Source organism: Branchiostoma floridae, chromosome 9 (assembly GCF_000003815.2).
Source record: "Branchiostoma floridae strain S238N-H82 chromosome 9, Bfl_VNyyK, whole genome shotgun sequence".
Lineage (NCBI taxonomy): Eukaryota > Metazoa > Chordata > Leptocardii > Amphioxiformes > Branchiostomatidae > Branchiostoma > Branchiostoma floridae.
This window is the reverse complement of record NC_049987.1, coordinates 11,513,785-11,541,195: the sequence shown is the minus strand read 5'-3', so window position 1 is coordinate 11,541,195 and position 27,411 is coordinate 11,513,785. Positions and strand designations below refer to the sequence as shown.

Sequence of the window (27,411 nt, the reverse complement as noted above, 5' to 3'; positions counted from 1 at the left end):
TTTCAATGATAATTGTAGATAATTCTTTCTTTAAAAACTATTTATTTATCACATATTATACTACACATGTCTACAGTTTCTCTCTTTCTCTTCTCTAACATGATTCTAAAGCCTACACCTGATTGTGTTTCCTGCTGCATATCTATATTAGGCACATTACTTATCACTTAGTGACATTTTCTAGACAACAAGGCTACAGCACTTTAACTTAAAGATAGATTGTCTGTACAATAGTAAATCCTGACTGGTAATATAAGCCAATAGGTGCAGCCAACCACCTCTAGTCACAAGCAAAATTATTACAGTTTCATCCTATTTTGCATATTTAGATAATGCCCTGTGCTAAGCAGCCAAATGTCTTACCCCACCAGCCACCACTTTTTGCAGTGCCCAGGGGGATTTCATTCCCCATTCAACAGCCAAGCTTGATTGACATCGGTACCCAGCAAAGCAGCTGCCCATTTCAAATGGAAGATTTCTGCATGTGCTAGCCTTGATTTCATTTCAAAACCAGGAGAATTGGTCGAAACAATATTTTCTGATACACACTGTAATCTTTATATTTCAATAGAAAACCACAGTAGAGATCAGATAGATGTGGTTGAACAAAGTTAGAATCTAATGTTAAACTTTGGGGTATTAGTCCAAGCATGCGCAACCACTCCTCCTAGACGACCACTTTTCCTAACTTAAAGATCCTTGCAAACTGTAAGTGTGGTGAGACAAGGGTTGGCTGCAAAATGCATCATAACAGACTAGGCAACAGTTTGATTATTTTGTCTTTACACTTTGGTTCATTCTTTGTCTTGAAACAGCAGCACAAGTTTTCACTATACTTTAAATAACCACCAGTTATAATCAGAGAGGCACAGCCACTGGATTGTAAATACAAAGCATGAAAATTGCAACAATACTGAGAAGGTTGACAGCAGAAACAGCACAGAATGGAGTAAGACAGCACCGCCAGCTGAGCTACTCCACTTGGTTGGTGAGTAGCGGTGCTGTGGTGCTGCTGTCCACCTCATCAGCATCACCATCCAGCTCAATCTCATCTGTCAGGAAGCTGCAAGGAGATTCAGGAATGTTCATTAGTTTCAGTTTTAACTGAAAAAAAGTCTATGGTTAAAAAATTACAAATTAGACAGTTACAGGATAATATTTTTGATGTATGTACCTATTTGTGGAACAAATGTAGATTCGCGTGTAAATGAGAGGTGATAATTTTTTATATTATGCATCAAAAATATCTCATATAATATTCAGTCTTATACACAATTCTGTTAAGAATGCTCACTTAAAGCAACTGATTTCAACATGTAAAAATTCTATAAACTTCAAGAAATACCAACTACATGTACATAGAACTTCTTATACAATTTGTTATAATAGTAATCATAGACTTCTTACTCTAGTCTGAGGAAGCCGTCAACTCTGTCATTTCTCCTTTTCTTGTAGTACCAGAGTAGAGGGCCTGCCACCAGGGCGATGATCAGGAGACACCCGATCACTATGGCAATGATCTTACCAGGTGCCATGCCCGCACCACCTGTAGAATGATGCAGAATCATAGACAATATTTTTCACAATGTCTCCAAAATATGACACCAAAGTCTTTAACATGTATAATGTACAGTCAAATAGAGAGTAACAATTTTGTGTACTGCTTTATATGTCTTGCTTATATTGATCCTGAAGAAGGCCACAGTGGTCATTGAAATTTTGATCCATGTATACCTTTGTGTTGAAAGTTTTGCATTTTACAGTTTGTCTTGTTTGTGTACATGACAGATACATACATATGAGGGGATGACTTAGAAACAAGTAATGTTGATTTTGGGACAGGCTAAACTGTCTTCAGTAGTATTACATGATACCTGCCAAAAAATGTGTGACCTGATTAATTTTAAAAGGAAATTATATATTTTTTTCTCATATAATTTCATGTCTTTCTCTGAGAAATGGATGCTGATCCAAAATATTTGATGATGCAAACACATCTGCTTGTCATTTATTATTTTCTTGGTCCCTGCAGTACTGTTCCCCACCTGTAGGAGGCACCCCAGGTTCAGGGGTAACCCCTAGTGTTGTTCCCTCCGCCTCTGTTCCCTTCCCTGACAGTTTACTACACTTGGCCTCTGGTCTCCTGAGTGTCTCCCTCTGGTCCTGACTCAGTTCTGTTCTCCTACACTGTGTACGGCCCTGTAGGGTCGGCCATCAAAAGTTTAATACAATACAATTGTATATACAAAGGTCTCGAAAATGAACACAATTCTAATTGGCTACAATTTTTCACTTCAAAGTCCAGCATAGAATCCTCTTGGCATATGTCTGCTAGCCATGGTACTAGTGAAGGTTTGACGGCTGGGCATATTAATGTTTCTTCACCTTCATCCAAACGGTAAGCTACATTGTATATTCAATGTTTTCAAAAACAGGGTGTTTAGGGATATTATCTTGATTGATGGTGTTTGATATCACAACAGATAAATGTTACCCAAATATAAAAAGATATTGCAGTTTGATATAAAAACAGATATACTTTTAGGGTACCCCATGGATAAAGGTGAGCCTGCGTTACATATTTTAGGTCTATACATGCTAATGATGTTATCTAAAATGTAGATAGAGGGTATGTGTAGCATCGACCTGGGTTCACAGGTCAACACATACAATATATAATCTTACCTTTGATAATGGCCTCATCCCACCCTGTAGCTCATGAACATTGGTACTCTCTGCACACAGGAACCCCGCTGTGTGGCCCCCACGGGTGGCTGGTAGGCAGGCGGTCATGACTGGTTCACTGTCTGGTGATGTTAGGAAGTCATGTGATCTGTTGAACCAGACTGGGTCTCTAACATTCTCAAAACTCCTGTAAGAAAGAAGCATACATGGTTGATGAAGAAGTATACCAAATTGCTGCATTAGGATATGGCTTGATGTACAAGACTTAGTATACCAATTGAATCAGTTATCCTAAAATACACAATTACTGTCTTCATCCTATTCTATAATTCACAACTCTACTGCTATAGATGTATATACCAAAGCCAGTGAGACAATTTCAGGAAGCTACAATTAGAATTGAAAGAAAAATGTTGTTTAACCTGGGAAAAAACTGCAGATAGTTTTCTACTGGTACATCTGCACTTTCCCATGATCCTCCATGTTGGCAGGCTATTTCCATGGCAACAGTCCTAGAGGAATCCTGATTGGCCAAACCACCGAAGGTTTTCACAAACACAGTAGCATTGACATTAACAGCAGCAACATGGTCCGCAGTCAAGGCACTGTCACTGAGAAGAAACAACAGTCCATTGCACACATCTGTAGAGGCTTCAAACAGCAAAGCCGCATTGTGAAGTAGATTGTCAACATCAGAATCTAGCGCAGATATGTCATGTAAATAATGTCTTATCATATCCTTATTAGATTCCTCAGCATTTACAACTTGGCCAGTAAAGACAGTCCCTTGGCTGGTGACTACATTGATTCTATCCCACTGTGACAGTGTGTCGGTGAGATCCAAGGCTGTTTGGACCATCTGTGATTTTGTGGCTGCTCTAGTGTTGTGGAGGATGATCACCATTGTCTTGGGGTACAGAAAGGCACCAACATTGCTCTACAAGAGAAAGAAAAAGATGTCATTCAGTAGACTATTGACTTTCTAATGCCAAAATGACTAATGCGACTGTCAGAGTAATTGTAATGCCACAAAGATCAAAATCAAAGGGCAAATCAGACTAACAATAAGGATTTCTAAAGGGTACAGATTGTAATGTATTGTATTCACCACTCATTTACTTGTAAGTGAAGAATAGAGACCCATGTGATACCCTGCATAAAGTGACCAAATGACACATTAATATTATGTGTGATGCTCTAGTTCTAGCAAATGAAGAGTTATTGGAACAACAGTTTGCATGGCTGTTTTATGTTGAAAAACAAATATAGTACAACCAATGTTATGTTTGGCACATGGCAACTATGCAATGCAACTTTTGCTATTCTTATAACTGAAAACTTACCTACACATAAGTCATACATCAACAAAGAGATCACCAAATTAACCATTACCTGAGTTTCAGCCAACACAGTCTGTAGTATGTTGTGCCTGCCTGTGTCTGTGCACTGGTCCCCAGACATGGCCACCCCTGGGTACACCCTGATGTGGCTGGTCAACTCTGACGGGTTCGACACAAAGTACTGGTGCAGGATGGGGAGGGATGTCTCAACACTGTCATGGGTCATTCTCCAGTTCTGTGTGAGGGGAAACAATACAGTTGGAGCTTGCCAATACATTTCAAGTAAAGGTGTGGTCACATTTGTCCCATGCTGTCAAATGACTTTAATATCACGAGTTTTTAAGCAGACTGTAACAGATCAAACTACCAACAAGGATCTAAGAGACATCCTTTTCCTTCAGAAGATGACTGACACATGCACAACTATCTCAGGAATGTCAAAAATTTGTTGTTAGTATTTGACCTACTATTAGTGATGTACCTACCCATTACAGCAACCTACATGTACAACTTACAAGTACTACAGAAATTTGAATGTGTAATAAGGGAAGGGGACTGTTATATTGGCCTGACTGGACACTTAAGTTGAAGGTCTTTTTCCATGTAGTGTACTTTGTACTCCTTAACACCAGGGACAGGACTAGTATTTTCAGCACCAGGGTCAAGACTTGTATTTTCAGCACCAGGGTCAAGACTAGTATTTTCAGCACCAGGGTCAAGACTAGTATTTTCAGCACCAGGGTCAAGACTAGTATTTTCAGCACCAGGGACAAGACTAGTATTTTCAGCACCAGGGACAAGACTAGTATTTTCAGCACCAGGGACAAGACTAGTATTTTCAGCACCAGGGTCAAGACTAGTATTTTCAGCACTAGGGACAAGACTAGTATTTTCAGCACCAGGGTCAAGACTAGTATTTTCAGCACTAGGGACAAGACTAGTATTTTCAGCACCAGGGACAAGACTAGTATTTTCAGCACCAGGGACAAGACTAGTATTTTCAGCACTAGGGACAAGACTAGTATTTTCAGCACCAGGGACAAGACTTGTATTTTCAGCACCAGGGCTGAGGACAGGGATTGTGTTTTAAGGGACAGGGATGGTGTTCTCAGCCCTAGAGACAAGGATGGTGTTTTCAGTACCAGGGACTGGTCATTAGGAAGACCATACCTGTATAAGAGTGGCTGAGACACACAGTCCCTTGTAGAGTGGTGATCCAGGAGACATATTACTGGTCCTGCTGTGGTCATCTGTGGAGAGGATCAGGCTAGAGTTGGTCCTCTGTCCAACAGTGATGTCACAGCTGTCTGTAGCAGCCTGAGTAGGAAAAGGAAAAGCCAAAATGATGCACTTGATTGCCAGCTGGGCTTTATCACATCAAATTCATCTCGATTTTGAAAAATCTTGATTTTTCAGAGCATACAGTCATACAACATAGGGGCTTAGCAGTACAAAAAGAAAAAAGAGATGTGCACTGTACCAGGTCAGCTGTCCCATGACAAGCCTGTCCATCCAGTGCAAGAGTCTTCTGTGCTATAACCACACCCCTCTGCAGTGAGTCCTCCATCCCCTGAACAGCTCCCGTGACCTGCTGACCTCTGCACTTTGCCTCAGGCTTCCTGATCTTCTCTATCTGAGTCTCTGTCAGCTGGCTGGCCGGGCATCTTCTCTGGGACAGCGACTGCATTGAGTTGAATACCTAGAAAAGTGAAGAATATGGTTATAAGTTATGAAAAGCTATGTATGGAATATAGTGATTTGGTGCACACAAGGCATACTCATGAAACACTATTTGAGGAATGTATCAGACTCAATTGTAGAGTCTTTTAAATACAATTTTGACTGTGTTGTAATTATCAAAATTAATCACAACTGAAATCAAAATAATCTATTGTAGGTCAAAAGACGGTTGGACAACCATCTCAGCCAAGGTTCTATTGACATACATACATATATATGATATATTATATATATATAAAAAAGGTTAGAAACAGGTGAATACTAATTTAAAAGTACCTCTTCACCATCGTTAGGGAAGCTGAGTATCCTCTGTTTGGTCAGGTCCAGACATGTGACCCCCAGCAGGGTCAGGAACTCACTCTGTATGTCGTATACAGGCAGGCACCCTGACACAATCTCACCCAGGCCATACCTACAGGAGAGAACACATACTTTATACATGGGCAGGCATCCTGACACAATCTCACCCAGGCCATACCTACAGCAGGGAACACATACTTTACACGGGCAGGCACCCTGACACAATCTCACCCAGGCCATACCTACAGCAGGGAACACATACTTTATACATGGGCAGGAACCCTGACACAATCTCACCCAGGCCATACCTGCAGGAGAGAACACATACTTAATACATGGGCAGGCACCCTGACACAATCTCACCCAGGCCATACCTACAGCAGGGAACACATACTTCATACATGGGCAGGCAGCCTGACACAATCTCACCCAGACCATACCTACAGCAGGGAACACATACTTTATACACGAGCAGGCACCCTGACACAATCTCACCCAGGCCATACCTACAGCAGAGAACAGAATGCTTTATACTTTAACTACTCCTAAAAGCCTACAAGTGGGAACACATACTTTATACTTTCACCACTCCTACATGTTACCATACTTACAGGAGGAACACATAATTCATACTTTAACCACTCCTACATACTTACAGGATGGAACACTTAGTTTATACTTTCACCAGTTTTTTTACTTCTTTGAAAGGCTAATAAATATGTTTGGTGTCCTTCCATTTATTTATAATAACAACAATATTCTACTCCATAGAAACTAAAGAGGTTATGAATATTACTGTTAATTCATTATCAAATCTTCATTCAACTTACTGCTTGTTTTGTCACTGCCTCATAGTCATATACATGCAAGTACCTGTCCAGTGATTGTGTTAACAGATGCATGACTTACATGTAGGTGATTTAAATGATCCATCTACCTCCATGTGCAATGCACTGCTATGTAATATTGTCACCGTGCAAATAATGAGAGTTTAACATCGGAATGTCTCACCATGTTTATTTTCAACACTGAATTCAATATAAAAATGGGAGTAGCAAATCAAGAAACACATTTTCAGGCTTTAAAAGAAAACAGGTTGATCTTTCTTACCATCACTAAAAGTTGACTGTGTAATTATTGAACAATTCTACATCAAACAGTATTTTCTGCACTCAATTACGCCTCAAAATACAAGAAAGATTCTTATGTAAAGTACTGAATCAGTTACATATACATATATACACAAAGTAGAAATCATAGGATTTCTGAATAAATTCAAACATAAATAACGACCATAAGTTTAGGGTATTCTCTGCTACATGCAGTTGCTATCAACATTCATTCAGCTTTACTAAATGACATTGTGCATTTTGATGTTTTAAAAGAAAGCAGCAACTCAAAATAAAATCTTTACATAAAATGCGCAAAATATATATCTGATATGATTAAATCCATGTACGTAAGTTCAAAGATATATAAAAGGAATGTGCAACAATTGGGAAACAAGTGTCACCAAAACATGATTTTCTGACTGATCTATTGAGATGGACTCTCGGCCATTGGAGCTACAATTTCTATGTAATTGGAGCAATCCTCATTTCCAAGTACTTCATAGGGCAAACCTTTAAGTAATAGGGTCCCCTTGTTCTATAACTCTTAGATTTGTCAAACCACAATATTGCAGCTTTTTGGATCTTTGTGCTGGGACAGGTATTGGCATCCACATATGCCCCATTCAGGTTGGCAATAACAGTTAGACACATGCTATACCACCATCCCCCCCTTGAACTGTTGTGCACAGTGTCTCTTATTTGCTTTATCATTGTCCCTGTCCAAAGTGCTGAAGGCACTGTTATTGTGAACACTCATAGCATCCTTCAGGTTTTCACTTCCGCTGAATGATCCCAGGCGAAGTTTGTACTTTTCATCCTCTCCTTCGACGTGTCTTTAATAATATGTCTAGGAGATGTACCTCTTTTTGGGCAGATCCCCAACCATTGGTACTTGTATCATTTGTCAGCCAGGCAAGTCTATCATCTTCCTTCATGAACTGCAATAAATCCTCATACGAAAAGAGACCGCCATTCATATCAAACCAGATAGCATCTCCAGGCCTTTGCTGGCCAGAACTAAACTCAAAACTCCAGCTTCTGTTAAAAAGAAATGAAAGATAGACAGTGTCACTGTGATTACCCTACAACTTTGGATTAGAACAAACATATACTAAATGTAGCAAATTATACAATTCAAGTTACATAGTTAATTCTTTTACTATACAGATAAACTTTGTGATTCAAATGCTTGTTTAAGTTAAATACAATCTTTTACTTGCAAATGGACATTTTGTCTATGGATAAAACAAGTTTTGTGTTTCAAAGCCAGGTAATTTTCAACATATAAATTTTCTTCATTAAGTTAAAATATAAATGCTATATAGAACATAAACACATGCACAAGTATCTGCACCGTCAAGTGCTCAATATCATGAAAGGCATACATGTAGATTATACGCAATATGTGCTGTCCATGAAAATAACTCTATGATAAGATGTGCCTAATCTGTTCATACAAGGATGTTTTACACAAATCTTTGTGTTCTTGTATATTTTTACTCTCAAAAATTTAAAATCTATAACTTGCATATACAATACAAAATCAATAGATTATCTAATATACACATTATCCATGCCTTTCTCATATATACATTGTACAAACTTACCTCTGAGTAGCTGCTGTAGAAAATCTGTCAGACTCGGGACATTTTGTGTTCCTTGTGGTTCCAAGCACAGTAAAAAAGACGCAAAAAGCGAGCAAGGCGCGACAACAACAAGCTCCTTCCATGTTTCTCCAGTTGGCTTTTCCCTATGATAAACTAGTTGTTTTTATGCTGTCCAAAATAAATTATAATATGATCTTTGAAATTCAGATTTCCTGGACTAGTCTTAAAAACAAGGCAATCTTGTCTGCAAACAATGCATATCAAAGAATGTTTAACCTTAGAACCAGTAGCGTAAATGATACATTTAAATCAACATGTTGATTTATTTATGTACTGTCTTGCATATAGTAAAAATTGCTATACTTTTGTGTTATGTCAAGGACATTATTTTTGCATAATAATTTGTATACACACACGGGGTGAATAAGAAGATGGTGGTGGATTATGAGGTGTAACTGATTTTAGCTTTTAATTTAAATTTGCAAATTTAAAAAACATAATGGTAGCTCAGCTCATAAAATCCTATCAAATATTAGTATGTGTTCATTTGAGTTATTATATTCCTTCAAAATTTCTACATAAAAATCTCTCTCTTCGCTTACAATACACAGTCATGAAATGTCAAGCTATTACATATAGTATATTATTTGATAATCTGAGAGACTTCTGTTTGTTTAATGTAAACAACTCATTTGCCAATTTTGCTAAAATTATTTTGTGGTATTTGAGTTTGGTGTAGCAGAATCAGAAAGAATTAATGTCTGAGGCACAAAATGTAAAAATGCATATCAATATCAAGAAAGGTAATGCTACCAATGATCACATGATATATGATCACATATACATGACATTATAGTAAATGTCTGACGAATAATGGAGACATACTATATGCAACAAGATATTTTGCAGCCAACTATACTTACTAATAGCATGTCTTACCTGTCTTCATAGGGCTCTGTCCAGATCACATTGTTGGTCTTTTCATTCATACTGAAGTAGTTGTAGTAATCAGCAATCTTTGTCCAAACGTCCTCTACAGTTGCGACATGAGTCCACGTCCCCATGTTCTCACACGACGCTCTCTTTGCATTCGTTTGGTCCGACCAAGGTCCGACGGTGTACGCAAAGATGCGGAATGCTTTTCCCCTCAGGTGCTCTAACACACCTGGGAGGACGACATAGTCGGTAATCAGCACCACTGCTGTCACACAGTGAGTGGTGTTGCTTGACTGCAGTGCGCGATCAACAATACCCTGTACGCTAACAAAACTATGCCTGAGATCTGTGTCTCCCACAACTTCTGTTTGATTGACAAACTGAATCATGGCCGTTCGGACATCTCCATAGGCTCTCAGCATCCCTGGAACAAACTGCTGTCCTGATGTTGTGAGGATGTTGGCATAGTCAAAGCGGGTCAGGGTAGCAATGAGGGCACTGGCTGTTGTCTTCAGGAGGGAGAGATTCTCAGCGTAGTGGGGATCCAAGATGATGATGACATCTTTGGGACTGCTCGCTGCACTGGAGAACCACTGTATCAACACAAGCCAAGGTAAGAAAATTAATAAAGAAACCTCATACCTCCATGAAAATTGAAATGTTGAGAGTTTTTGTGAATTTCCTTCTTTTTTTTTTTACTTGATATGAGAATTTGTCACTTATTCTGTTACGCATTTTCTGCCAGCCTGTGGGACTTGAGGGACCAACTTTGGACCCGGGCCAAGCCAACCTATCTATCCTGCCAGTCTCCAGTTACACATCTTCTGCCTCATCCTGTCACTCATCAATATTCAAACATCTACCGATTCACACCAAGACATACAAATACAGACCACACACAATACCTCTGCTTTCAGATAGGTGATAAGAATCAAATGCATTACACATCATCATCATCATATTACATCATCAGCATTACATAAAAAATGTTTCCATTGTGCAGTGTGTAATGAGGTTATTAGTTATCATTTTGACAACACATAAACGCTTAAACATTCAACTTAACATGAAATACCACTTACTGTTCTGATTGGTAGGTCAGTCATCTTGTTGGAACACTGTTCCTGGGTCTCCTTCAGTGCAGGGAAGATCCGGAGGAACCTGGATGTCTGGTCTCCGTAGAACTGCCAGGCGATGTACTGACTCCGCTGGAGTGTCACCTCCCAGGTACTGTCCATACCCAGGCTGGCACACAGGGACTGGTACAGGGTCTACATGGGGAACACAGTTCAACATTTTGGTTCTATCCCCTGCCTTCTACTTCTACTTCTAGCTAGGACAAAGTGCCTCATGGCACACGGCATCCTGGGAAACAAGGTGCAGCTAGTGTGGCAGGTGGTGTTGCACAGAAAATAATATATAAACGAATGATAAAAACAGTGGATAAAATGACCTGAGCTGTAGTAAAAAATGTACAACAGCCACTGTTATTTTACTTTGAATATTTTTGCCATGAACTTATCACCACAAATTCATGACACAGCAAATATGTCTACTTCATATCATTACTGTACTACACACTTGTTTTCTATTTGTGAATTCAAAACATAGTAAAACCTCCTTTTTTCTAATCAACTCAGAAAAAAAAAAACACACTACAGTCTCAAAAAAAGTGAATTACGTGGTTATCCACAAAGTCCTGAAGACCTGTCTGGTCCCCAACGGTCACATCCACACTGTAGGGCAGGTGGAAGGCAGGAGACATCATGGACACCTCTCTCTGGAACTGCAGTACTGTCTGAAAACCCTGGGGGAGCTTCTTACAGGTGTCGTAGAAGTCACCTGTAAAGGGGCAGATATCTGGGGTCTGCTGGGCCACCTGAGAGGGATAATAAAACAGTTGTTATCAAATTCATTGACAGTTCAAGATTTCATATAAACTTGGTACATTCAAATTTTATGGTTGTTATCTAAAGAATTTTGCAACATATTTAACGTGTATGGTTTTAATAAAGAAATATAATGTTTTTGACATAAGTGACCACTTGTCCATTGTTGCCACTTTTTCTTGGTCAACTGAATAATTGCGATAATCCCGCCATTAGAAATCTTTTCTATAGTATAGTAGTCAACTTTCTACTATGAATATTTTCTTCAAATCCAGGTCATCATAATGGACAGATGTGTAATAGATCATCAACATGTGCCCTTGCAGGTATTCAAATCTTTTTCATTACCAACACAGAATTTCCCTCCGATAATATTTTCATCACGTTGGTAGAACATAGGACATTGAAAATGTCTGATGTGTACACTGACATAGAAATGTAAGCAGGAGAGAGTCCTGGTTGTGCAAACTTAAGGAAAACTCCAATATTCTACAGAATTTCCCCATTTACAATGAACCTGTGATTGTGTATTTCAGTGCACTGACCACATATCCGATCTCATACTCCTCAGCTGCCTGCCTGATCGCCTGCTCTGCCAGACCCCTCAGCTCGGTGGCCGTAAGACTGATCCTGGCCGGACACTTGGCCTCCGGACTGCGCAGCTTCTGGATATCCTCCTCATCGAATGGAGTAGTTGGACACTGCTTGGTGGAGGCGGCCGTAAGCTCCGCAAACATCTGTGGATAAGCAAGTCAATTTTGAATCCAAATGAAATACCCCGGTAGTATTTCCCCCCGAATATCATAGTTGCTGTGAATTAATATCATCTGTATCTATAGCCGGTATATATATATATATATATATATATAACCGCCCTTCTGCATAACACACATCATATTACCAGTAAGTTAGTATCAGTACTAATACAGTATTCTGAGAGCTGTACATTTCAATATTGAAGTACTATATAGACATTTCATACAAATACATTTTGTACAGTCCTAAATTACTTGACGATGTTCCTTTTTTTATCCATTAAATGTATTTTGAAAATAAAATGAAAAGGAAAAATTATATGCTTTTCAAAGTATGACGTACATGAAAAAAATGAACGGTCCAATATTTAAACATCAACCTATCATTTCCTAGATACGTATACAAGTTTTTTTAAACCATAGCCAATCGCTTCAGAAAAAAAAATGGGTTATCCCTTTGGTACATGTAACTTACGTCCTGTCCATCTGTGAGCCCCTGCAGGTCTATCTCATCTACATGTACACAGCTGAGTCCCAGCAGAGACAGGTACTCACTGGACACATTGTACACAGGCAGGCAGCCTGTGGTGCCCCGGACGTCTCCATCATACCTAATCAGGGTAAAAAGAACAGAAGGATTGTACATACTATTAGGGACATATGGAAAGTCCTTCCTTCACTCCTTCCCTTATGACTTTTTCTTAAGTCAATAAAAACTTTTAAGACAAAATTATCTTCAAAGAAAAATTCAGAACTTGGAACTAGCAAAAATGTACATCTACATGACTTGTACATGTATCTCTGTGACCATCTCTGCAATAGGACCACGAGATTGCTTAGCTTCTTTTTCTTATTGGCCCATGCATTAAGATGCCTACTAGGATCATTTTCTTACTGTCCTTTTCACAGAACATGTAAGTTTGACTGTAAAATAAAATCTTACTGAAAGTTGTATGCTTCACTCCAAAGAACGTTCCCAACATGCTCTCCTGGGCTCAACATCCCATAATATTCCCTGATTTGATGCAGGTCCTCCATAGTCTTCACCATGGCCCATGATCCTTTGTGGTCGCATGCCAGTTGCTTAGCAACCGGGTCATCAGCAAGCTGCCCAAATGTGAAGGTGAAGACCCTGACACCGAGATGTGGTGTGTTCTCCCGTGCTGTTTCATGTAGGACAGCCAGGTCGAGATGGCGATTGGTCAGCAACAGCAGCACCTGAAGAAGATGTGAAAACCTGTAAATCTGTTTCACAGTTTGGCTTATTTGGGAATGAGGGTGTGGCCTTTTTAGATCAAGAATTTCAAGAATTCAAGAAACTGAAATATAAGATTTTTTTACTGAATTTTTGCTACCAAAACAATACTCAGTGGCAGGACCAAGCTAGGAGACAAAAAGATCATCAGCCTGAAGGTACAACTTTACATTTGAGTATTTTGCATACACTCCTTAGGAGTTAGTGAATTGTTCGACCAGTTTTTTTAGTTAGCTGTACTTGTATTGAATTATTCTGCCAGGTCATTCATTGTAGTGATGCTAAAGAAGACTGGTCGATGTCACTCAAAAGGTATAGAAGTAAATCTCCATTTTTTAAAATCAAGTTGTAGAGATTAAATTGTATTTGAACAACTTGAAGGTAATTAGTAGCAAATTGTACTTCTATAGCAAGGCAATGGTAATGCTCACAGGGAAACATTTGGTGCCCTCCTGTTGATGCTTGGTTTTGAAGTGACCAATGGCGGTTGTGATGGCTGAGATGAGATCCTGTGTACTGCTGTGTGTTGGTGACATGATGCTGTCCACAGCCTGGAGCCATGTCTGTCTGTTGGTCTCTGTTCCCTGCACACATGACATGTCATAAGGTGCCATTAAAAATCAACATTTGGCATACTGAATTATATATTATCAATTATACATATACTGAAATATACTGAGATATTAACTTGTAGGTTTATCTATTGGTAGAAGACATTCTGGAAAAGTTAAACTGCAGTTTCCCATACAAAAATTTGACTTTTTGCCTGAACAGCTTCAATCTAATTTTTTTTCAAAACACACTGACAGGGAAAGATAGGTGTAAAATAGTGTTTGATCTGAAATGCTCTGATACCTAAAGACTTATTGGGTGAAGAGAATGAGTGAAAAATGAGACAGAGTGCAAACAACAAAATAAAATGCCAGGTTTCTAAGCAACAACTAGAATCCTCCAGTACTGACCTGCTGAAAGCCATCAGTTTGGAGCTGTTGCCTAGCAACAATCAGCTGTCCTGTGTCGTACTTGGAGATGGTGTTGACAGCCAGTTTGGCTGCAGCCTTCAGGATGTCCAGACCGTAGTCTACCGCTGGGTCTACTATGATGGCCACATCCTTGGCTGGTGAGGTCATACCTGCATACCACTGCATACACCACAAACAGAGGGATACATCATTAAGAGAACCAACAGCAGGCATTTTAGTTGTTTTTCCTTCACAGATTTCTTACGAAATGTGCCTCATTTCTAAACATCCTTTGGTTGCTCCAAAGTTGTGAGAAATTGTTTGAATGGACTGAAAAACAGTACTTTCAAGCCGCCACCAGATTAGATGGTGTCAAATTGGAAAATAGTTCATGGTTCTTTTCAGAAAATTATGAACAAGACTCAAGCTCACTGTTTTATTTTACAATAAATTATGAATATGAGGGGATAGTCTAAAATTCCAAGCAACACATATTTCAGCACCACAGAAAGTGCCACTCTTACCGACTGGCTTCTTGGGTCAGAGTAAAGCTGAACATTTCTTTAAGAAGAATAATGAACAAAACACAAGCTCACTGTTGATTTACAATACGTTAGAAGGGGATCATCTGAAATTCCTAAAAGCACAGATTTCAGCACCACAGAAAGTGCCACTCTTACCGACTGGCTCCTTGGGTCAACACCACTGCCTGCTTGACAGGACTCAGGAAGGTCGTTGACACTTGGATATAGCCTGGTGTAGCCTGTTGGGCCATCAATGAAGAACTGCCACCTGGCTCCACTGTTCTGCTGGAAGACTGAGACCCAGTCTATCTCAGCACTACTAGACACACATAACGAGTCTACCAGAGCCTGGACATACAGCAAAATATTTTCCGTTTGTTTCAATGTAGAATCATGACAAGCTTAAGCAATAGTGCACATGTCAACATCACCACCAAAATGAAATAGGAACCAAATTGAAAATTTTCTGACTGAGTTTGAATTGCTGAGTAATGATGCAGAACATCTAAAACAATTAAAACAACTTAAATTGTATTTTCTAAACCACTGTCTTTTGACTTGAAATCCCTAAATACACAGTTTTCAAAACAATGAATACATGTTAACCTATGAAAAAAGAGAGAATGTGCATTTCATACAAGTTGCAAAATCTCCTGACAGATAGATTTTCAAACAGTATGTATAGTATCTCTTGATTCCAGACCAGGCCTTAAACCCCCTTATTTGCTTGAAACTATTATAATTCCATCATCCCTGATCAACAGATTGAATAAAAATTATGATACTGATAAGAAAGGATATAAACATCTCTAACATACCTTGTATGGATCAGAGTCTGATCTATTTCTGTAGAGTGCCCTGGCCTGTGGGGTCAGGTGGATGTTACTGGTACCATTGGAGACTGGCTGGTGGTACCGCTGGTCAGGTACCATGCCTGGCGTGGTGTTAGTACAGGAGTCGTACTGTGTGTTGATGTAGGGACATGTAGGTAGCAGCTTCACTACCTGGAACAGCAATGTTGGAGGTGAGTGTTAGTGGTACCACTGGTCAGGTACCATGCCTGGTGTACTATTGGTACAGGAGTCGTACTGTGTGTTGATGTAGGGACATGTAGGTAGCAGCTTCACTACCTGGAACAGCAATGTTGGAGGTGAGTGTTAGTGGTACCACTGGTCAGGTACCATGCCTGGTGTACTATTGGTACAGGAGTCGTACTGTGTGTTGATGTAGGGACATGTAGGTAGCAGCTTCACTACCTGGAACAGCAATGTTGGAGGTGAGTGTTAGTGGTACCACTGGTGAGGTATCATGCCTGGTGTACTATTGGTACAGGAGTCATACTGTGTGTTGATGTAGGGACATGTAGGTAGCAGCTTCACTACCTGGAACAGCAATGTTAGAAGTGAAGGTTAGTGGTACCACTGGTGAGGTATCATGCCTGGTGTACTATTGGTACAGGAGTCATACTGTGTGTTGATGTAGGGACATGTAGGTAGCAGCTTCACTACCTGGAACAGCAATGTTAGAAGTGAAGGTTAGTGGTACCACTGGTCAGGTACCATGCCTGGTGTACTATTGGTACAGGAGTCGTACTGTGTGTTGATGTAGGGACATGTAGGTAGTAGCTTCACTACCTGGAACAGCAATGTTAGAAGTGAAGGTTAGTGGTACCACTGGTGAGGTATCATGCCTGGTGTACTATTGGTACAGGGGTTATACTGTGTGTTGATGTAGGGACACGTAGGAAGCAGCTTCACTACCTGAAACAGCAATGTTGGAGGTGAGTGTTAGTGGTACCGCTGGTCAGGTACCATGCCTGGTGTACTATTGGTACAGGAGTGGTAAGTAGTGTGTTGATGCAGGAATTTTTGCTAAGAGAGGTGACACTTATTTATTGTGGTAGTATGTAGATTTCTCTGTAGGATGCAGCTTCACTACCGGTACCTGGAACAGTAATGCTGGAGGTGAAGAGTAATGTAACAAAGCGTGCAGCAACCAATATATGTATTGTGTATCATAACTAGGAAGAAACCAACAGCAAAGTCACATTACTTCCTAGTTTGCCATATTTCATTAATCATGAAATATTTCATCAGTCATCAATGGAAGATCTATTTTGAATATTCCTTGATCATGCAGGACTTTCAAAACGGAAATATGGAAAGATTGGGATATGGAAACATTGCCAGTCAATTACCAACTTTTGCAACATTTTTGCAATGCAAAGATGACCTGGACAGGTGTTTTCAATTTTGGACAATCTATAGATTTATTTCAGACATTTCCTGTATACAGTCAGGGTAACTATAACATATGTTCTTCACCTGAGCAGCCGTCTCTAGTGCTCCTGCTGTTGTCCTGACAGCTCGCTCTATAAACTCCCTCAGCTCCCCTCCTGTGGTCACCTCTAAATGGCCACACTTGGACTCCACTGGTCGCAGTTGCTCAAGTTCATCCTTACTGTACTTTTGAACAGGACATGCTGAGCCCACTGATGCTTTATTTTCTAAAACCTGCAGATAATGATTTAAAGTCAATGTTACACTTACAGACAGCATGGACCAGTTAAAGCAAAATATATACATGCAAGTGTCATTCAATAATGATACTCTGATCTGATACAATTCCTAAATCTCCAATATTCTCAATTATAAGCTGTGAGAATTACATTGACATCAGTAGCCCTAGCCTGCTGTAGTTTGTTCACAGATAAGTCGACACAGAGGACACCGAACAAACTCCGCAGGGGGTCATGTAATGTCGGGTGTGTCACAGCACAGCAACGTGATGACAGGTTACCAGCTGATAACCTGGAGAAGACACAAACAATAAGCATAAAAGATAAGGATATACATTGTACATTGTATGTACAATGACAGAAAGATCCATGCTTTCCTATTTACAGTTAGCGCACTTGACATCCCTAGTAGTGTGTCACTGAAGAAGTACCTTAAATAGAAAGTACATTGTGATAATCATCATTGAGGCTTCTGTACTCGACTTAAGTGCAACATAAAACAGACACATGGAAAGTTGTCAAGACGATACAAAGTTCTTCTACTGCTCAAAGTAACAGAGTAAACTCCCAACATGTAATACCTGTCAGGAACAATACTGGTCCATCTTGCTGCACTTGAATTAAAAGGATGATGCATCCCATAATATCTTGTCAGTCTGGTCACCATGGTAACATCATCAGTGATGGGTTCCCATGAACCATTGGTGGCACAGGCCAGGTGTTTGGGGATTCTGGGATTGATGCTGGGGTTGAAGGTGTACGTGAAAATCTGGATGTCTTCTGGTAGTCCCATCAGGACATTTTGTACTGAAACAAAATTAAGAATAAGATGAGCATAAAATAAAAAACAATTGTGATAACAGAACATTGGATGTACAATGTAGGAGGATTCTTTTTCAGAAACAAATTCTCCTGTATCCTATATACCAACCTGCTGAACTTTTTTTGAAAATGATAGAGTATCAAGCAAATATACACTTATTAAAATGTGATAATGGAAATTATTACAAACCAGGAAAAAATCAACAATGATATTTCATGTGCCATGTACTATTTGGGAACAACATCTTGAAATGAATATCTAGGGCCCAGGGCACAACATAAAGAAGTTACTATTGTTAGATATTATCAATAATGTCTACAGAGGCTTTTCTTTGATGTCATAATAATTATAATTTGAATCCCCCTAGCAATCATGTTGGTAGATAACTGGATTACTGCAGCAGGTTTGGTTTAAACAGACACATACTGTAATCCAACATGGCACAAATGGAGTCACATGCCACCTAGTATTATCAATAATATGTAAATTTGATTCCAACCTGTTTCCATGCCGACTGCATGGTCTGTTAGATACAGGACTGCCTTCATACAGGCACTGCTGTCCTGCAGGACTGCCACCCCTGCCTGTAGAGCTGACTTGGTATCTTCCTGGCTCATGTCATGAGGAATAATCTTGTCCAATAAGTCTGACAAAGGGAAGGGTAAAGACACCTGCTGCAGTTGTGAGAGCTGTAAAAGACAGTGGAATCCTCACTATAAGTTCTGCTTTATACATAACAGTGCTAGTGTAGCTACTAAAGGGAAAAAAACATATCAAATTCCCCTCATTATTTCAGAAAATGCAACGTACAGTAGGATCTTCAGGATTACAAAAAACATTAGGTTTGTCAAGATCAGTCATCCAGGATTTTTGTTATTGAAGTTAAATCAATAACTGCTGAATAATACAATATCTATTTAGACATTTCAGATAGCATCTACTGTCATTCATCAGTGAAAAGAAAATGAAGGTACATACAGACACTACATTTTGATGTAGTAGAAATAGGCTCTGCCTCCATTAAACAGTACTTTGAACTTGAGGCATTAGCATTCTTTACAGCTCACTAGTTTCTCCAGCTATCAGGTTGATGGTGAATAATGTACATTGACAACGATAAAAACCCAGGGCCTATCATGCTAAAGGAAGGTCAGGACATCTTGTTGTATGGGGAAATGCTAAATTAGTATTCATATCAGGAACCATACTGTTACATGTACCCAACAAAAATACATTGTTCTGGGTACAGCATGTTTTTCTCATATTGGTGTTTCAAACCTTGCACTTTCTCTCACACTGTCTTGAAATATCTGCCATGTTTTCGTTCTCCATTGCTGTAAAATTATTTGCTATATATTGAAAAAAATCTGTATTCTGTCCTGCTAGTAGTCACATATTCAATTGTCATCCCTCAAAACAACCTTGGAACACACAATAAAAAAAAATAATTGAAGATGCTATAATTATATCATGTCCCACCTGTAGGTCCCCATTAATGATGACTGCTATTTTGTCCCTGGGGCTCAGAGTCTGGATGAGAACTGACAGTGCCTGTCTCATAAGGGACTGGTGGGTTACCATGGTGATGTCAACAACAATCACCACATCCTTCTGAGGGGAGACCATCTGCACATATGCCTAGGTAGAAAAACAACAACAGTTGGGACAGTTTAGTATTACATGCAATTTCATTTTCTATATCCTGTTTCTGATTTCAAAACAGCACCCTGAATGGAAATCTTGTTTCATTACTTCATTACGCAAATGGGCTTGACAGGCATGTTAACATGGTTTCACTCTTCATTAATACATTTTATGCATGCACCTGCCTTTCTTTGCATCAATGCCTGAAGACCTATAAGTCTAAAAAAAGTCTAATATAAGCTTCTTTAGCTATATGTGTCACTCTGTATTGTAACAATTTTGTGTGTACTAAAGTATAACTTTTGGCAAGTAAAAGTACAACTACTACAGCCAGGCAGCCTACAAAAATGGTAAATATAATCAAACTTGATAATCTAATTCATGGATTTTCCTTTATAGCCCAGTACACTAATTGTTTATACATAATAAAAGCAGAGCTTTATTCATCTCCTTTTTTGTTGCTATCAACCTTAAAAAGGGGGAGTTTATTCTTCTTGTTCTTTGTTTCAGGTAGCAGGTGCTCCAAACGAGAGCCACATAAATAAACAAAAACAAAATACCCACCTGGCTCAGTCTGGCATCCATACTTAAGTTCCTGGACTGGTCAGGAGACATGGTGATCCCAGGAAATATCCGGCTGAGACCAGTTCTGGTATCCAGGTACCTGGTCCACCTGACACCGCCCTGTCCACCTGTATACACATCCTCCCAGCTGGGCAGCAGGGTACCGGTTAGACACAGGGTATCCTGCAGGGCCTGTACATGTGTGGAGGAGAAGTAAACATAATATAGCTACGGCCGCGTGGCGCGTTGGTACACCCGATCCCTCGATCTCGGAAGTTAAGCAACGCGCGGTCCGGATAGTACTTGGATGGGGGACCAACCAAGGACGTCCGGATTGCTGTAGCCTCACGAAGCTTTCCACGAAATCGTCTTCCGGGAGGGACGTAAAACGGGGGTCCCGTGCTCGAGGAGGTGCCTCGACCACATTAAACAGCCTCATTACCCACACTTTGGGTACCTACTGGCTGCAAAATACACCCGATATTATTATTATTATTATTATAATGTATAAACATCATGGACAGCTGAGAATCATTTATGCCAAGTACTGTACATTGTATCTTTCTAATGCATGTACATGACATCATGTAATCAGTTAAGGTAGGTGGGAAACTTATTACAACTAGAAGGGTATCCTGGAAAGTCTGTATTCTGTATGGAGGGAGAAGTAAAACATGTTAACATCATGGACAGCTGAGAATTGTATACATCAAGTACATGTTAATATTGCAATACATGTATTAAGTAATCAGCCGACGTTATATCCTGGCAGGTGTTAAACTTATTACAACTAGAAAGGCAACATTTTCAACTAAATGCGGACTGTTTCCCTCCAAGTAATTTGCCTTTCATGAAACCAATACAAGTCTTACCATCGCAAACCTGCAATTACCAATACACTGGTTTTGCTATTTGCAAACTTGTAACTGTTCATATTTGCTGTACACAACAGCCAATGCTAGTAATAACTAATATGCTGACATCACTGGGAGTTCTATATATAGCTCTGATTGATTCACAACATACAGAAGAAGAAGAACAACAACACCAGCAAGACAATATGTTTTTCTTTTGGGAAACACAATGACACACAGGGAATCCTGTAAATGAGAAGTTGTTTCCATCTTGACGAAATTATTTACAAAATAACAATTTATTCTATCATACTCAAGTTAGGTTATCAAAGAAATATCGGGAATGGTCTAAAGCTTTAGATACGCAACATTGCTGTTTACATGCGCAACACGGTACCGTGAGTTACGCAATCGTTTATTTTGGCGTCTGACAGCTGTTCAAGTGTTTGTTCTCGTTATCGCAGATTGTTCGCCATGTTTGTTCTTCCCAGGAAACCTCATTGATCAATTTGATGTCTGGTATTTTATCTCCAAATGACAAACTTCTTATTTACCCTATCGATGTTGGGTCAAGTCGATCGCGATAAATTATTAATGCACGAATATGTAGTACAATGATGATTATCATGTTATCATAATTTATTTGTCCTCTTGGAAACAAAGAAACAAGTTAGGACACGACTGACCTGATCTTCGACATGAGACAAGCGCCTCGCCGTTTCCTGCTCCCAAGGCCGGATTTCCGCCGCGATCTGTTCCGAGTAGAAAACAGAAGAAGCTCGTTCCGTGATCTGTCTCCCATAGTCTGCATTATCCCCCAACCCGGGCAGAATATCTCCCGATGCGAACGCGTCATGTGCCGGTTCTCTGGGTGAAAAGGGGCACCTGCCGAAATCAGTTCTATTAGAAACGTCAAAACTCTGCAGTCTGTCGGCGAAATCTTGACAAATCCTTGACGCCTTCTCTTCTATGAAGTCTGTCGCTTCTTGGAAAGTGTTCAGATCTGCACAAGTTTCCCTGAAAATCGTAGAAATGAGAAGAAAGTAAGAGGAGACGTGAAACGCTATTCGCACAAGTTCCGCCATGTTTTGAATTAGGAATGACGTCATTCTGGGATTTCCCTTATTTACCTCCGGTTGAAAGGAACGTACTTCCGGTGTCATGGCGCCCGCCGGAGTAAAAAATCACATGTGATTCGATTTGTTTGCTCGTATTTAGTTCTCCAACGAATGTGACACCACGAAAAGGACATACAATGGCTTGCCACTTTAGAAGAGCGATCGCCGGTTTGGTAAGATTGCTAACTTTTACTTGCCTACCTGTCAACAGATGATTTAGTCGTTGTAAGGGGGAGGGGCATGTTAGTCGTACGTTTCGTCAAGGCCTCATTGATGAGTTTCTTCTTCCCATAGACTTCTATGTATTAATTCGTGGTTTAAATGGGCGCGTTCATAATGAAGCTACGTGAAATTTCAGCAGATTTTTCATTCTATGTCGAGCACATTTACCCTACATCGTGGGAAAAATTGCCAATGTAAACTATACGTAGGAACTTTTTTTATAGCAATTACAAACTACGATTAGTCAATCCCCACAAAAGGCACTTTTTCGCTGCTATTGTACAACCGCACCACTCAGAACCCACGACTGTGTACCTCCGACCTAGCGCGCGGCTGCAAAACTTTACCTGCTAATTTCTTCAGTTACAAATATAAGCTTTCACCAATCTAACTTTTGAGATCAGTTCCGCTGGCTAAAAGGGAATTTCTCACCGCTAAAAACATGCGTCCGTGCAGACGTTCATTTTTGGCTCGGATCTCTTTTAGGGTACCCACTCGCGGAGTAATACATCAATGAGACCTCAAGGAGGCTGGTTTCGTGTAGTTTGTGTAAGGAGCTTTCATCTGATAAAAGCTCCCTGGTTCGTGTATGCATGTTAGTTTTGAAATGTTTGCGTGGCAGATGTACTTCATAGCTTTTGTCCATACACGAAGTCGTCAAGAAATTGACTTGCTGTTTTGTAACACTAATAATACACGTTAATGTTCACATGCTTTCAGATATCAAAAGCAGCAAGAATACATGAAGAAAAGATTGTTCCCTTGATACAAGTTTCCAATCCAAAGACTTCAAGGTACATGTAACAAATATTCTCATTATATAGTTTATCACGTTAACAGTTGCAAGTAGATAGATGTAGTCACTGTAATGTTCCAATCATAATAACAATTCCAATCTATGACCACATAAAATAATTTGCTATTGTATGTTACAATGTACGCAATTATCTCGACTTCTTTTCAGTGAAGGAGAGTTCCTCCTGCCCATTAAACCACTGATTGACATCGGGGTCCTGCCTCCAGACTCAGTAGAGAGTGGAACTGCACAAGATACAATAGCAAACCTCACAAACAGGGTAAGAGCCTGTGTTGTATGAACATGGGATGTCTTGATCATCTCTGATGTAAGGTCAAGTTGTTCTAAATTATGTAAAACTAAGAGGCTATAATGTTGGATGCTGATTTACAGTATTTGATATAAGACACGTTAAGCAAAAAAGGTAGAATTTTATTTAGGCCATTTGATTTGCTTGGTATTGAAATGTTTTCCTACAGAGTAACTCCTAAATAAAGAGTTTAATGTCTTTCAGTTGTAACAGATGTTGTTGTATGTGTTTCTGATTTATATGGAAAATTCATAGAAAATTTTCTTGACTGTTGATTTACCAGATAAGCTGCCAGCACCCAGTGTTGAAGGCAGTGAGCAACAAATATGGAATCCAGTTTTCTGTGGATCAAGCACTCTTGATAAAGGTAAGTCACGATATGGTATATGATTTTGAAAAATGGATGACACTGGAAACACCTTGAGATCATGATCATCTGAGTCTTGTACGGCAAATTTCTATTGGTTAAAGCAGAAATCAACAGAATTTGTAGTGAATATTCATTAGTTTTTTCAACAAAGTGGTATGATGTTTTTTGTTCATTTTTTGTTAGTTTGATACAATATAAATTCAAAACTACTATTAATCAATCCAATAGTAGATGACTGTCAGCATGCTTAATATGATTCTCAATCTGCACTACAATGAATTATGATCTTTTTTTTCCTTTAGAGTGTCCTCTCCAAAGAACAAGAGGACAGAGAACAGTATGGCAGACGGAGTGACTTATTTGGTGTGAGGAAGGGAGAGAAGGTTGTTGTCGAGTACAGTTCTCCCAACATAGCCAAGCCCTTCCACGCAGGTCATCTTAGGTCAACTATCATGGGGAACTTCATTGCCAAGCTGCACCACGCCCTTGGTAACAAGGTGGTCAGGATCAACTACCTTGGGGACTGGGGGGTTCAATTTGGTAAGACTTTTTAAGGTCCATCATGCAATATGGCTTGGTAAAAAAAGCTTATTCCAATGTTAAATCATGTTCTGGTTGATATCCCTTACTTTAACCTTCAGCACACCTTCACCCGAGGCACCATGGGTATGATTGCCCAGAGGGCGGTGGGCAATCCACTTTGTAGGAGGGCCAGAACCGAGGGCAATAAGTAATGCCCGTGTTACATATTACTTATATCATGCTAACCCGAGAGCCAGTGGAAGCACCAATATTAAATGTAATTATGGCCGGAGTATTTACACCAAGTACAAAATATATTTTTTTAAATTTTCACAGGCCTTCTTGCTGTAGGTTTTCAGCTGTTTGGTTCAGAGGAGGCCCTGCAGACAAATCCTATCCAGCATCTGTTTGAGGTGGGTCTGGATGTTTATCCTTTGCATGACAATAGGTAGGACCTCTGTTTCAGCACCAAGGATAGGACCCACAGTTGAATATTCTGCCAGGACTAGAGTACTGTAAATACAGAAACTTTCGCGGTGGATTAATGTTCGCGGATTTTGCGGTGGCCGCTTCACCGCGAATTTAAAACCACCGCGAACATTTTTTCCGTGGCAGTGAGAGATTACAGTGCATGGTACTACCGCAAACCACCGCGAAAAGTCCTTTTTCCCGCTACCGCGAAATTAAATCCCCGCAAACTTAAATGCATTTACAGTATTGTTGGACACCCTGCCAACAAATCTGTCAATCACTTATGTAGGAGGATTGGACAAGTGAGTAAATTGTTGCATTTGGTAGGTCCTGACTCCTGAGGTCAATCCTCCGAGTTGTATCAAAGACTTCTGTGTCTGAAAATGGTACATACCTCTTTCTCTCCTTAGCAGAATCTAGTAAAGGGTATGGTAGTTGAAAACATACACAACGTAGACTATCTCCCTGCTGTAGTACGTAGGGAGAAGTTACAATGGGCTACATAGCTATAGATTGAGATCTCAACTGTTTGTTTCTTGGATGAAGTGTTCATGTCTTAATACTGCTGACCCTTGGCTGTTACGTAGGTGTATGTGAAGGTAAACCAAGCTGCTGAGGAGGATGAAGACATCCACAGGCAGGCCAGAGAGTTCTTCAGACTACTTGAACACAGGGATCCGACAGCCTTAGCGCTGTGGACAAGATTCAGGGACTTAAGTATAGAGGAATACTCAAGGATATACAAGGTATACAAACTTGTAATCGTGTTTGTTTATGATTTTAATGAAGTGGGAAAAGTAATCAAATTGCATGCAAGACAGTTTAGTTTGTATACAAGTTGAGGAACAGAATACTCTATATGTTTTGACACTAGTGCAAAATGTTAATGTCGGAAATGAACTTGTAGTAAGTACACCACCACTTTAGGATAAGATGCATGTGCAACCAAAGCGGGCAATGTTTCAGTTATGCAGATATTATGATATTCAATCAGTTCAGTTCAGTCATTCATCAGGTAACACCATAATCAATAGTCAACTATTCAGCACCAAGGACAGACCTGAATAAGATAAAAGTCAAATAATGTCATACTTCATTTTTATCCCTACATATTTGAATGGATGTTTGTCAATGTTTTTCCCCAGAGACTAGGAGTCCAGTTTGATGAGTACTCTGGTGAGTCCATGTACTCCTACAGGTCACAGCAGGTCATCTCACAGTTACGGGAGGCTGGGCTGTTACAGATCACTGAGTACAGAAACTCTTCTGTTCTTCTTGTCAGAGAAACTTGTACTGGCAACTTTTCCTTTTAGTACCTTTTTTACCGGTGTCTCCTGAAACATTTCAGAATGCTATATCTATGCACCATATAATTTCTGTACACTGACTGAAAATATACATTGTGTATAAATTATGTAAAAAATATACTTGTAATATGCAAGATGAAGATTGTACACAAGTCAAGTACACTTGTTCTTCTTTACTTCCAGCATATATTTATTCATAGACTTTTTTCATTAATTTGTAACGCTAGTTCACCTTTATCCGCGGGGTAACCTAAATCCGCTGTTTAAAAAAAGAGTGTATTCAGCGACATCAATTCGATGGACGGTTGTTTCAAACTGCAACGTGTCAAAACTATTGCAATTTGAAACCAAAATCCGCTGACTTTATATCCCTGAATACTCAATTTTAAAAGCAACGGATATAGGTTACCCCTCGGATAAAGGTGAACCAACGTTACATACTGGTACTGTCAGTCTCTTTGTAACAGGGAACAAGACACATACATAAACAGAAATATTTGACCATTGTAACCACATATTGAATGTGTTTGTTGTAACAATAGAAGAGGCACTGGAGTTGTTGACCTGTCTGAAGACAACAGCATGTCCTTCTACAGCACAGTCACCAGGAGTGATGGAACATCTCTATACATCACCAGGTTATATAGAGTTTGGAATAATGAGTCACTTTGTATGTATTTGCACTTTGCAAGTATCTGAACAATGCATGTTGCAATTTGTCAGGAACAGTTTTTTGTGCACCTTTTCTCACTTTATTTGAATGGCTCGCTTTCCATGTATTGACCCC

The 27,411-nt window shown here is 39.6% G+C and overlaps 2 protein-coding genes across 2 annotated transcripts in view; one reads left to right on the top strand and one right to left on the bottom strand.

The window, feature by feature from the left end:
* On the bottom strand, window positions 1–22,687 carry LOC118423137. Its single transcript, XM_035831141.1, has 26 exons — window positions 22,195–22,687; window positions 20,655–20,846; window positions 19,926–20,084; window positions 18,946–19,135; window positions 18,205–18,430; window positions 17,774–17,915; window positions 17,430–17,618; window positions 15,924–16,109; window positions 15,262–15,453; window positions 14,582–14,761; window positions 14,051–14,203; window positions 13,308–13,582; window positions 12,840–12,975; window positions 12,155–12,346; window positions 11,402–11,599; window positions 10,803–10,991; window positions 9,724–10,313; window positions 6,042–6,177; window positions 5,506–5,724; window positions 5,196–5,342; window positions 4,078–4,260; window positions 3,108–3,622; window positions 2,686–2,872; window positions 2,046–2,199; window positions 1,408–1,546; window positions 1–1,063 (listed from the first exon to the last, which is right to left on the bottom strand). Exons 1-26 carry the CDS (start codon window positions 22,669–22,671, stop codon window positions 973–975), a joined length of 5,637 nt encoding a protein of 1,878 aa, XP_035687034.1. The 5' UTR covers window positions 22,672–22,687; the 3' UTR covers window positions 1–972.
* LOC118423141 (probable arginine--tRNA ligase, mitochondrial) overlaps window positions 22,671–27,411 on the top strand; it is an 8,240-nt gene continuing 3,499 nt past the window's right edge. Inside the window, exons 1-9 of the mRNA XM_035831148.1 lie at window positions 22,671–22,799; window positions 23,569–23,642; window positions 23,813–23,924; window positions 24,238–24,321; window positions 24,627–24,864; window positions 25,183–25,259; window positions 25,905–26,063; window positions 26,463–26,569; window positions 27,167–27,262. Coding sequence (XP_035687041.1) covers window positions 22,764–22,799; window positions 23,569–23,642; window positions 23,813–23,924; window positions 24,238–24,321; window positions 24,627–24,864; window positions 25,183–25,259; window positions 25,905–26,063; window positions 26,463–26,569; window positions 27,167–27,262 — 983 coding nt within the window. The 5' untranslated portion in view covers window positions 22,671–22,763. The remainder of the gene's footprint in view (window positions 22,800–23,568; window positions 23,643–23,812; window positions 23,925–24,237; window positions 24,322–24,626; window positions 24,865–25,182; window positions 25,260–25,904; window positions 26,064–26,462; window positions 26,570–27,166; window positions 27,263–27,411) is intronic.

Bases quoted from the DNA above. Each gene is read 5' to 3' on its own strand.
- LOC118423137 (XM_035831141.1), bottom strand. From the start codon at position 22,671: ATGACACCGGAAGTACGTTCCTTTCAACCGGAGGTAAATAAGGGAAAT. The intron at 14,762-15,261 runs GTAAGAGTGGCA...TGGTGTATGCAG, and splicing joins TTGACCCAAGGAGCCAGTCG to TGGTATGCAGGTATGACCTC. The intron at 12,347-12,839 runs GTAAGTTACATG...GCTTATCCACAG, and splicing joins GGCTCACAGATGGACAGGAC to ATGTTTGCGGAGCTTACGGC.